Raw genomic sequence first — 12,746 nt, 5'->3', positions numbered from 1 at the left:
AATTGTTCATTTCTTTAAGCCTACCTTATTATTTTCGTGTTAGCCTACCTTTTTTTTTTTATCATTGATTACTACATTCTTGAAATTTTATTTGATTGAGAAACTTAGTTCATCTAAGAAATCAAAAGGCAAATTTGAGAGGTAAAAGGCAAGAGTGTGAGATCATTAGAAAAAAAAAAGCCAAAATTGAGTGTAAACATGAGTGGTATACATCAATTTTGAGTGAAATATGTGAGAGTGTTGTGAGATTATTTCTTTCTATTTTCTTTTGTTAAAATTTTAGGTTTTACAATCATGTCAAAAGACACAAGTTCTTCTTATACAAATGATCATGTGATTCAAGCTATGCAACAACAATTCGAAAGAATGTTTAATATGATGGCGGGAGTCAATGAAAAATTAGAGAAGCATGATGACATCCTTAACCAATTACATGGAGAGCCTAGAAAAAGGAGACGTCCACCAATTGACCAAGAGGACTATGAAGGAGAGGATGATTTGGATGATGATCAAGTCACCTTGTTGGGACAACAAATCAATCCTAGGAGACAAGCTAGGAGAAGACATCCAAATGATGATGTTGATCGCAACCTTGGAAGCATCAAAATGAAGATTCCTTCATTCCAAGGAAGAAATGATCCAGATGTGTACCTTGAATGGGAGAGGAAAGTGGAACTCATCTTCGAATGTCATAATTATTCGGAGGAGAAAAAGGTAAAACTTACTGTTGAGTTTAGTGATTATGCAATTGTTTGGTGGGATCAATTTTACAAGGAAAGACGTAGATATGGAGAAAGACCCGTGGAGTCTTGGAGAGAAATGAAGCAAATCATGAGAAAGAGGTTTGTTCCAAGCCACTACTACAGAGAGCTTCATCAAAGATTACAAACTCTAATTCAAGGATCTATGAGTGTGGAGGAGTATCACAAAGAAATGGAGAAGGCTATGATTCGAGCAAATGTGATAGAAGATCGTGAAGCTACCATGGCAAGGTTCTTGAGAGGGCTAAATAAAGACATTGCTGATGTTGTTGATTTGCAACATTATGTGGAGATTGAAGATATGGTGAATTTGGCCATGAAAGTGGAAAGGTAATTGAAAAGAAAGAGGTATGATTCTAAACCAAATATGGGTTCTTCTTCTTCTTGGAAAAATTCTTGGGGGAAAAAGGATGATAAACCTTTTACTAAGTCAAAAGTGGAAGAAACTAAACCTAAAATTGACTTGGGTAATAAGGGAAAGGGCGAGAATCAACCAACCCAAACTAGGGGAATCAAATGTTTTAAGTGTTTGGATCATGGGCACATTGCTAGGGAATGTCCAAATAAGAAAGTTATGATTCTAAGGGATGGTGATATTGAGTCGGAGAGTGAGGGGGATAGTGATGATGATATGCCTTCTTTAGAAGATTGTAGTGATGTTGAATGTGCTAAGAGAGATAATCTTGTTGTTCAAAGAACATTGAGTTTGCAAAATAAACATGATGTCCATAGGGAGCAAAGGAAAAATTTGTTTCATACTCATTGTTTGATTTCTAACAAGTTGTGCAACATGATTGTGGATAGTGGAAGTTGTACCAATGTAGCAAGCACTTTGCTAGTGGAGAAATTGAAGTTGCCTACTACCAAGCACCCAAGACCATACAAGTTGCAATGGCTTAATGAAAGTGGAGTTGTAAAGGTAAATAAGCAAGTTTTAGTTTCTTTTCAAATTGGTAGATATAAGGATGAGGTGTTGTGTGATCTGTTGCCAATGTTGGCCGGACATATGTTGTTGGGGAGACCTTGGCAATATGATAGAAGGGCTAGTCATGATGGATTCAAAAATATGTATACTTTGACTATGGATGAAAAAAGGTTTAACCTTGGACCATTAACTCCAAAACAGATTTTTGAAGACCAAATGCGTATCAAGCAACAATATGAAGAAATTGGTTCTTCATTGGAAAACTCTTTAGGAAGGGAAACCTTTGAGAGTAAAGAAAAAGGTGAGATGAGTGAACCTAAAAATTCCAATTCTCTTGACCAAAATGGGAAACACAAGGTGAGAGAAAACAAGGAAGGTTCAAATGAAAGAAAAATGAGTGTTTATGCAAAAATGAGTGATGTGAAGGAAGATATGCTTTTGAGGCAACACATGCTTGTACTTATGTACAAGGAGATTTTGCATATTTCTAACAAAATAACCAATTGTTTGCCTAGTGTTGTTGTTGATCTTTTGCAGGTTTATGAAGATTTATTTCCGGAAGAAATTCCAAATGGTTTGCCACCTAAAAGAGGCATTGAGCACCAAATTGATTTCATACCCGGAGCAAGCATTCCAAATAGACCAGCATATAGATGTAATCCGGAGGAGACCAAGGAAATCGAAAAGCAAGTGAGTGAGCTTATGGAGAAGGGTTATGTTCATGAAAGCATGAGTCCATGTGCCGTACCCGTCTTGTTAGTGCCTAAGAAAGATGGAACTTGGAGGATGTGTGTTGATTGTCGTGCCATCAACAAAATCACGGTGAAGTATAGACATCCTATTCCTAGGCTAGATGACATGTTGGATGAATTGCATGGTTCATATTTGTTTTCAAAAATTGATTTGAAATCTGGTTATCATCAAATTAGAATGAGAGAAGGTGATGAATGGAAAACAGATTTTAAAACTAAACATGGTTTATATGAGTGGTTAGTAATGCCTTTTGGTTTAACTAATGCACCAAGCACTTTCATGAGATTGATGAATCATGTTTTAAGAGCATTTATAGGCAAATTTGTTGTTGTCTATTTTGATGATATCTTGGTTTATAGCAAAAATCTAGATGAGCATGTACAACATTTGACTTGTGTTTTTGATGTGCTTAGAGAAGAGAAGTTGTATGCTAATCTAAAGAAATGTTGTTTTTGCACTAATGAAATGACTTTTCTTGGATATATTGTCAATGACAAGGGTATTTATGTTGATCAAGAAAAGGTAAAAGTAATTAGAGAATGGCCAACACCCACAAGTGTAAGTGATGTAAGAAGCTTTCATGGTTTAGCTAGCTTTTATAGAAGGTTCATTAAGAATTTTTCTACCATAGCTTCACCTTTAACTGAATGCATAAAAAATAATGTTGGTTTTAAGTGGGAAATTGAACAAGATGAGGCTTTTAACTTGCTAAAAGACAAATTAAGTTCTGCACCCTTGTTATCTTTGCCAAATTTTACTAAACCTTTTGAGATCTAGTGTGATGCAAGTGGCATAGGTATTGGAGGAGTTTTGGTGCAAGAAGGCAAGCCCATAGCATTCTTTAGCGAAAAGCTAAGTGGAGCAAGTCTAAACTACCCTACATATGACAAGGAGTTCTATGCATTAGTGAGGGTTCTAAAGACATGGCAGCATTACCTTGGCTACAAAGAATTCATAATTCACACTGACCATGAGTCCTTGAAATATCTCAAAGGACAAGGAAAGCTCAACAAGAGACATGCAAAATGGGTGGAATTCATTGAATCCTTTCCATACATCATTAAGTACAAGCAAGGGAAAGAAAATGTGGTAGCCGATGCATTGTCAAGAAGGTATGCCTTGATCTCTAAACTTGATGCAAAATTATTAGGATTTGAATACATAAAAGATCTGTATTCTAATGATCCTGATTTTGCTAATGTTTATGGGGTATGTGAGAAAGGGGGTTTTGATAAGTTCTATAAGTTTGATGGTTTTCTTTTTCGGGAAAAACAAATTGTGTGTGCCACAAATTTCTTTGAGAGAGTTACTTGTGAGAGAGGCACATAGTGGAGGTTTAATGGGACATTTTGGGATTAAGAAAACTTTGGATATGTTGGGTGACCATTTCTTTTGGCCACACATGAAAAAGGATGTTGAGAGAATTTGTGAGAAATGCATTACTTGCAAACAAGCCAAATCCAAAGCAATGCCTCATGGTTTGTATACACCTCTTCCCATACCAAATGAACCTTGGGTAGACATTTCTATGGACTTTGTTTTAGGATTACCTAGGTCCAAGGGAGGGAGAGATTCTATTTTTGTTGTTGTTGACAGGTTTAGCAAAATGGCACATTTCATTCCATGTCACAAGACAGATGATGCAACCCATATTGTGAATCTATTCTTCAAGGAGATTGTAAGGCTGCATGGAGTGCCAAGGACCATTGTGAGTGATAGGGATGTCAAATTTCTAAGTCACTTTTGGAAGACTCTTTGGGGAAAGATAGGGACAAAGCTTTTGTATTCTATAACTTGTCATCCGCAAACGGATGGACAAACAAAGGTGGTCAATAGGACACTTGCAACACTTTTGAGGGCTCTCATCCAAAGAAATCTGAAGAATTGGGAAGAATGTTTGCCACATATGGAATTTGCTTACAATAGGAGTGTGCATGGTTCAACAAATTGCTCACCCTTTGAAGTTGTGTATGGATTCAATCCATTGACTCCATTAGATTTGCTACCATTACCATTGGACAAAGCTAATTTAGAGGGGAAACAAAAAGTTGAATTCATCAAGACTTTGGATGAGAAGGTGCATGCAAACATTGAGAAGAAAACACTCCAATATGAAAAACAACACAACAAAGGGAGGAAGCAAGTCATTTTTGAGCCTGGAGATTGGGTGTGGGTGCACTTGAGGAAAGAAAGATTTCCTAACCAAAGGAAATCAAAGCTTATGCCAAGAGGAGTTGGTCCTTTTAAAGTGCTTTAACGCATCAAAAACAATGCCTACAAGCTAGAACTTCCAAGTGAGTATGGCAATGTTAGTGCTATTTTCAATGTTAGTGACTTGTCTTTGTTTGATGTAGGTGATGAAGATGATGGAGCTGATTTGTGGACAAATCCTTTTGAAGAAAGGGGGAATGATGTGAATCCAAGTTCAAAGCTTAAAGAGATCCAAGATCCATTAATAGTACAAGAAGGCCCAATCACAAGGTCCAAATCCAAGAAGCTTCAACAAGCCATATTGGGTTTAATTAGGGGCATTTGGAAAGCCCAAGAACTTCAACCCAATAAGGCATCCATGGAGGCCTAAGTAATAATATTTAACTTATTTTTATGTTAATAAAAATTAGGGTTACATGTAGCCACCATACAAGTTAATGTGGTAATTAATACCAAGTAATGGCTATCAATGTGGGTAGTGGTTATTAAGAGCCACCATATACAAGTTAATGGGGTAATTAATACCAAGTAATGGCTATTAGTGTGGATAGTGGTTACTAAGGCCATTTAAGAGTAAAAGTAATCCTATGTGTGTGAGTCTATTTTAGTAGTGTGTGCATGGACTTGTACTCTATATAAACAAGTCCTTTTCTCTTTCTTTTGGAGCATGATTGAAGTTTATATATGAAATTTTGTTTGAGTTTTATTGTGAGAAATTTTGTCTTTAATTTCTTGCTTGAACTTTGTGACTTATCAAGCTTTATTCTAGCTCGTGGTGTCAAAATCTAAATCTTTGTTTTCTTATTATTTATCAAACTTTCTTGTTTGTGGCATAAGAGGAAATTCAAAGTCTATTTTAGTATCTTTATCCTTGTTGGTAAAGGGGTTAAGTAACATCCATCTTCTTACTTCAATCTTTGAACGATCCGAATTTGTGGATTAAATTGGTAATTTCTAGTTTTCTTCTAATTCAACTTATCATAGTATTTTTTGCTATTGGGGAGTTAATTGATGAAACCTACAATTCCCATCATGTCTTGTCATATAGACGACGAAATGTAAAGTTCTCCAGTCTTATCAAATCATTTAAAATTCGCCAGAATTAATTAGAATTAAAGAAAAAAATTATAGTATGAGACTATTTCCTTTCTTTTTGATTTTTCTCTCTAAACTTTATAAAAATTGACATGGCTAGTATTGGATAAAAGCTAACTTGATAAAGAATGGAAGAGTAGTGGATGAATAAACTACAACTATTTCATTAATAGTATTAGTAAATTTGAATGTAAATTGTTAACATTTTAATTTTCAGGGTCTAAAGTGTTACTAAGAAAACCACGTAACTTCTTGTGTCAAAAGGTTAATAATAAAATTAATGCTAATTATTACTCTATAAACTAAAATTCTTTAGATTTGAATAAAATCTGAATTTTATAAAATTAATATACATATATATATATATATACATATATATATATATATATACATATATATATATATATATATATATATATATATATATATAATTTAGTTACAATATTTTATAAAATAATAATAATAATACAGTTAAAACAACTCATTTTCTCTTTAAAAAGTTATTAAATTTATTTATATTTTTAATATAAAAATTGAAACTGAAATCGAAACCAAAATTACCGATTTAACTAATTAAACTTTTTGAATCCATTTTCCAGTCAGTTTGATTTTCGGGAGACGAAAATTTCTTATCCGTAGTTAAAAGTGGAAATTAGAGAAAGGAGAGTAGAGTATTTTGAGTTCAAAGCAATTGAAGAAATTAATTAAGTTTGAAAAGTCCAATCTTCCCCTTTATTTTGAAAGCAAGCAACAAATTTATTAAATACCATGAGTGGCCACACCTACTTTTGTTAGCTCTTCTAGTTTCAATAAACAACAGATATACTTCCAAAATGAGATATTTTCCATAAGGGAATAAAAAGATGGAATGAATCTTTGTAATTAAGAACCTTAGAAAAGACATAAACAGCAACATTACAGATGATTCTTATCTGTCTTTGAAATTCTTTGCAAATTCATATGCCACATACAAACACTATATATCATACCAAACAGAAGGGAAGAAGTACATATTAAAACAAAATGGCCTTCTTTGCTTTTCTTTTAGTTGCTCCTGTTTTGTTGATGAGCCTAGGTGGTGCTGCTGCTGTTTCTGGGTGTGAGCTTAGCCATGAACAAGAAGCAGATAGAGTCATTAAACTTCCAGGCCAGCCAGAAGTGAGCTTCAAGCAATATGCAGGCTATGTTACTGTCAATGTAACTCATGGAAGAGCACTGTTTTATTGGTTCTTTGAAGCCACCACAAAACCTCAAGAAAACCCCTTGTTCTTTGGCTTAACGGAGGTGAATTCATTAACTCTCTTCTCTTGATTATTATTTTCTTTGAAAAGTCTTCTCTTAATTATTTCCTTATCGGAGTTCAATGGTTGCGACTGCTCAAATACGTGTTGGGAATTAAGATATCCGTTAGAGATTTTTTTTCTTTTATTTTTGTTTTATAAAATAATTAATAATTCATTCCCTCTATTTACTAACATGCTAAAAAAATTACAATTTAATTATATACTCATAATCATACTTTTAATAATAATATGTGTCCATCCATTCTCGTTATTGCTTGACCTATTCAAAATTAAGTTGTTTTATTTTCTTGATTTCAATTATTATTTCGTTTTTATTTTTAAACTTATTATATCGGAGCTATGCCTTAGTCTAGTGAGTAAAGTGAAGTTACTTTAGGAATCTCACCAAATTAAGAAAAAAAGAATGTATTGGTGACAACTAGACACAATATCACTTTCAGAAAAAGATTACATTTCTTTATCCCTGTATTTAGCTAAAATTTATTTAATTTTCAAAGGAATTAATTCATCATATTCCATGAGGAAGTAACTATATAGTTTATTTAAAATAAAATTAATATTGTGTTTAAAAAAGAAAAGACGTCAAGTAGAAATTAGAATGAAATGATAAAATTAAAAAGAATTTAAAATTTTTATCGGTTTTATTAGATTTAATTTATTTTTATTTATGATTCTAAAATTACCTTTATTTTAATAAATATATAAATTCTAAACTTATAAATAAACTATAAAATTTTAATAAAATTCATCTTGAATCAGATACAAAATCAAAAACCATAAAAAAATTATCTTTTTACATACATATAATAAGATTTAAATTTGAGACATAAATAGAAATATTATATCTTAAATTTATGTAAAGTAGATCTGGAGTTAATTTATTATGGACCATTATCAAAATAAACCTTTGATTAAATTAGAATATTCCCATTGAAACATTATAATATAACAGATGGCAATCCATGATGGAATGATTTTCTGAAATCTGCAAATGTGGCCTTTTTCTTAATCTCTGAGTAAACTGTGAAAGACTAATAATAAATTCCTTTAATATTAAGTTCACAACCTAAAAACCAAGAATCAAAATATTAATTATAATAAATAAATAAGTTTAAGATCTAAATGATAACTATTACGATCCCAATTTGATTCATCATTTGGAGTTCTTTGTCATATTATGTAACTTCTACTAACCAACGGATAAGGACCACAACATATATGGCCCAAATGCTGGATAAATATATATTATATATAGTCCATTGATTTTCTAGCAGTGATACTTTTCTTATTTAAACAAAATTCAACCTTTTTTCTTTCTTTACTCTTTTCTACGAGCAAGATTGAAACTTGTTAATAGGACAAGACTGCATTTATATCAAATAACAACCACTTCTTAACAGCTTTTTTTTTTTTTTTCACTTTAACAATATTTAAGAATATAAAAAAGAATAAATATTTTATAATTTCTTTTTTTCATATAACTTTAAATGTATTTTTATTTTAGATAAAAAATAAGCTTAAAAATATCATGAATTTTGCACAGTTTTTAAATTTTAATATTATACTTTAATATTGATTTTAATTTTAGCATTTAATAAAATTAGCTCTCAAATATGCTAGTTTTATATAAATTCCAGCAACAATAAAAAAAAATTGAGCCAACGTTAGAGATGTTGATTCATTCCATTACTAAAATATTATCATTCAAGTATATAAATAAATTTTTTTTTTATTTTAGAGTTTCATTAATTTTATGTGCTTAAATGATAATATTTTAATAGTGAGAGTGTTGACTCAATTCTTTCTTTTTATTATTGTTGTTGGAGTTCACGCACGCGACAACAAATTTTATTGATAAATTCTCCTGAGATTAAAATCGAAATCAATATTAAAATTTGATGTTAAAACTGAAAATTCAAATAGTACATACTAAATTTGATAATAAATGCAAAGTATATAATGTTTTTAGCAATTAAACCTAAAAAATATATGTAGTTAATATTTAATTATTAAAAAATTTTGATAAAAATTCAACCGATTTTACTCCGATAAGTCATCATTGTCATATTGCTCATATTAATAACATGAATTTAAAGTTTAACAACACTAAATTTTGTTAATTGACTATCAGACCTATCTTATTGGATTATTAACCTTTTCTCATTACAATTCAAACATTCAAATGATGAAATTAAGAGTTGTTAAATTCTAAAATCATATTATATAAACAATATGATAATAGTGGCTAACAGTAAAATATTTATTTTTATTATGATTTATAATCATATTTTTTTTATCTAATGATACATGAATACTTGGATCTTAGAAGTAATTATATTTTATTTTATTTTATTTAAGAAACATAGACAAGAACCAAATTACCATATTATATAACATCTATTTTTAAAAGATAAAAAATTTAATTCATCTGCACCAAAAAGTGGTGAATTATGACTTCTATGACGATGTAAGAAAATCACTATTTTAATTCCGTAATCCAGGAGTTATTGAAATTCCTAAGAATTGAAATGAAGAAAAAGAAAAATGAACTCAACCGCATGGAATGCCTTAATTAAAAACTACAGGTCCTGGGTGCTCGTCAATCGGATATGGAGAAGCAGAGGAGCTGGGACCTTTCTTCCCTCGAAAACGTCAACCCGAACTGAAGCTCAACCCTTACTCATGGAACAAAGGTACATTTAGTAGCATAATCTATATTGGCATTACTTCTGTATATTAATCTTTCATTTCATATCTCTTAATTAAAGAGTTCGAGACCTCTTTTTAATAACTAATACATAGTATTAAGATTAGGCTTGAATTTCTTAACAACTTGTAAAAAATATTTTTATTTATCTAATTATAATTGAATGCCTTCTAATGTTCAGCTGCAAATTTATTATTTATTGAATCTCCTGTTGGAGTTGGATTCTCCTACACCAATACCAGCAGTGACATCAATGAACTGGGTGACACACTTGCAGGTAAGATGCACTTATCCTTTACTTTAATTTCCTAATTTCCGGTATTTTTCTTTATTTATTTCGTTTTAATCTCTTACAAATTTTGATCAGCTCAAGATTCATATACATTTCTCCTCAACTGGTTTCAAAGATTTCCACAGTTCAAGTCCCATGACTTCTACATTTCCGGAGAAAGCTACGCGGGTATTATTTTCTTTTTCTTTCGTCTTTTTCAGGTAGCTTCCACCTTATAAAAGTCATTTATCTTATTTTCTAAAACCGATGTTTAGGTCACTACGTCCCACAGCTTGCGGAGGTCATTTATGATAATAATAGAAAAGCTCTCAATAAGAATCACATTAGTTTTAAAGGTTTTATGGTGAGTTTTGAAGAATTACAATATTTTTAAGAGTAATATATATATATAAATAAAATAACATGGATGGACTACACTAATGTGCAGATTGGCAATGCATTATTAGATGATGAAACAGATCAGACAGGAATGATAGATTACGCATGGGATCATGCTGTAATATCTGATAGAGTTTACCATGATGTCAAGAGCAAATGCAACTTCAGCCAGCAACGTCCATCAAAAGAATGTAACCAAGCCCTCAATCAGTACTTTGATGTGTACAAAATCATCGATATGTACAGTTTGTATGCTCCCAGATGTGTCAATAGCAACTTTAGCACTACCAAACAGCTCCCTGTCATTGAAGGCATCGCTCCCCAACTATTTTCCAAGTTTGTAAGTCAGCATCATCTCAGAATATCTTCTTTTTTTTTTTTTAACATTTATTGGCAGTCTATCATTGTTTTTCACCTTTTGTTTCTTTAATTAATTTTTCTTATTTTCAATATATTGTTTTTAGCTGTTCCTGGAATCTGACTTTTGTGACAACTAGAGTAAATCATGTTCCAAGTTCAAAAAAAGCAGAAATAATAACAATTTCAGAAATGATAAGAAAAATTCAAATTATTAAGAGCAAGTGCCCAAAAGCAATACCAACTAGCCCTTCGAGTGAGTGCAGGTCCTTGATATAATTTCATTTTTAAACCCCTCTTTGGCAGGAAGATTGGCGCAGGAAGCCTGCAGGCTATGATCCTTGTGCATCAGACTACACAGAGATGTATATGAACAGGCCAGATGTTCAAGAAGCTCTTCATGCTAATACAACAAAAATTCCATATCCATGGACTCATTGCAGGTAGCATTAATCTTGCTCAGGATTTTACTTTCATCTTTTCTTTTTTTTTCTTTTTTTCTCGATGGCATTGATTCAACAATTCAGTACTTAACGAAGGCATTGTATTAAAAATTTGCAGCAATAACATTACATTTTGGAATGATGCACCAGCATCAATTCTTCCCATAATAAAAAAGCTAATAGCTGGAGGCATAAGAATCTGGGTTTATAGGTAAACAGTGGAAATAATTAGTTAACTTTATTATTCAACAATGTTAAGCACAAAAACTAATTCATGTACACAAATGTGCTTATTGAACAATTACAGTGGGGATGCTGACGGCAGAATTCCAGTAACTTCAACAAGATACACATTAAACAAGCTTGGGTTAAACACTAGACAGGAATGGTCACCCTGGTATTATAAAAAACAGGTAACTCTTTTTTTTTTTTTTCTTTTACCTATTTTGATTTTTTTTTGGGATGAATATAGAAATCTATTATATAGTTTCACTTATTAATAAAATGACTTTGTAGTTTATTTTCTGACAAACGTTTGTTTGCTCCGACAACAATTTACTACTAAACAAGTTAACATAATTGACTGTAATATAATTTTGTAATTTTACACTTTCATATTCTATGGTTTTTCTTTGTGCCTTATATTCTATTTTATTTACCATTTAAATACTTCCATCAGTTGTAACATTAGCATTTAATGATTTGGCACCAATATAATATGAACTGCTAATAACACATATTTTAATAATAGTACATATTTATATGCCTTGAAATTCATTATATAGTTAAAAGTTACCTATAATTATTTTTTAATTTAACTATAAATTATTATGTGCTTATCATTTGTTTTAAGTCTAAAATAACTAATTAGGTTACCTTATTTGAAAACAATTATTATATTGAATTGATTTTAATTTGATAAACACCTTATAAAATATTACTGATATGATAATTGATTTAGCATTCAAGTGTTAAAGGATATACACTATAGAAATGTCATAAAAAATTATAGAATATGAAAATACAAAAATATAAAACTATATCAGAATGAATAGATGACATTAGCATATGAAACAGTAAATTATTAATAAAGTAAAAATGTCATAAGACTGTTGCCGATAATTGAAGCCAAATAACATTTTATTTTTACTTTCCTTGTTTTTTTTTCTCCTTACTAATGCTATAGTTTTGGTTGTATTATTGTATAGGTTGGTGGATGGACAATTGAGTACGATGGACTGATGTTTGTTACAGTTAGAGGGGCAGGTCACCAAGTTCCAACATTTAAGCCCAAGCACTCTCTCCTGCTTATTAAACATTTTTTGGCTAATGAGAAACTGCCATCTGTACCATTGTAATAGCCGTTTAAGGAATACACATGATGATTGCTTCTTCATTCTTTCTAATTGAAATAAGAAATGAAGTCGTATAGAAAATATTAAAAGCCTAAATATAGATGAATTGGATGATATTGAGTTTCAAACAATTGAATTTTTCTTTAACCTATTTCGGTTTTGCTA

The 12,746-nt window shown here is 31.1% G+C and overlaps 1 protein-coding gene and 1 pseudogene across 1 annotated transcript; both read left to right on the top strand.

Annotated features, from left to right (window-relative positions):
- Nucleotides 1-294: 294 nt before the first annotated feature.
- On the top strand, nt 295-4,960 carry LOC112535035 (annotated as a pseudogene).
- Nucleotides 4,961-6,536: 1,576 nt separating this feature from the next.
- LOC8277785 (serine carboxypeptidase-like 34) lies at nt 6,537-12,746 on the top strand. Its single transcript, XM_015719934.3, is given in 11 exon segments — nt 6,537-6,994; nt 6,997-7,029; nt 9,635-9,742; nt 9,938-10,033; nt 10,124-10,216; nt 10,303-10,391; nt 10,476-10,766; nt 11,090-11,226; nt 11,345-11,437; nt 11,534-11,639; nt 12,435-12,746. Coding segments are annotated over 11 exon segments (1,422 nt in total). The 5' UTR covers nt 6,537-6,768; the 3' UTR covers nt 12,585-12,746.

Source organism: Ricinus communis, chromosome 8, assembly GCF_019578655.1.
Source record: "Ricinus communis isolate WT05 ecotype wild-type chromosome 8, ASM1957865v1, whole genome shotgun sequence".
Lineage (NCBI taxonomy): Eukaryota > Viridiplantae > Streptophyta > Magnoliopsida > Malpighiales > Euphorbiaceae > Ricinus > Ricinus communis.
This window is presented reverse-complemented; position numbering and strand designations above follow the sequence as displayed.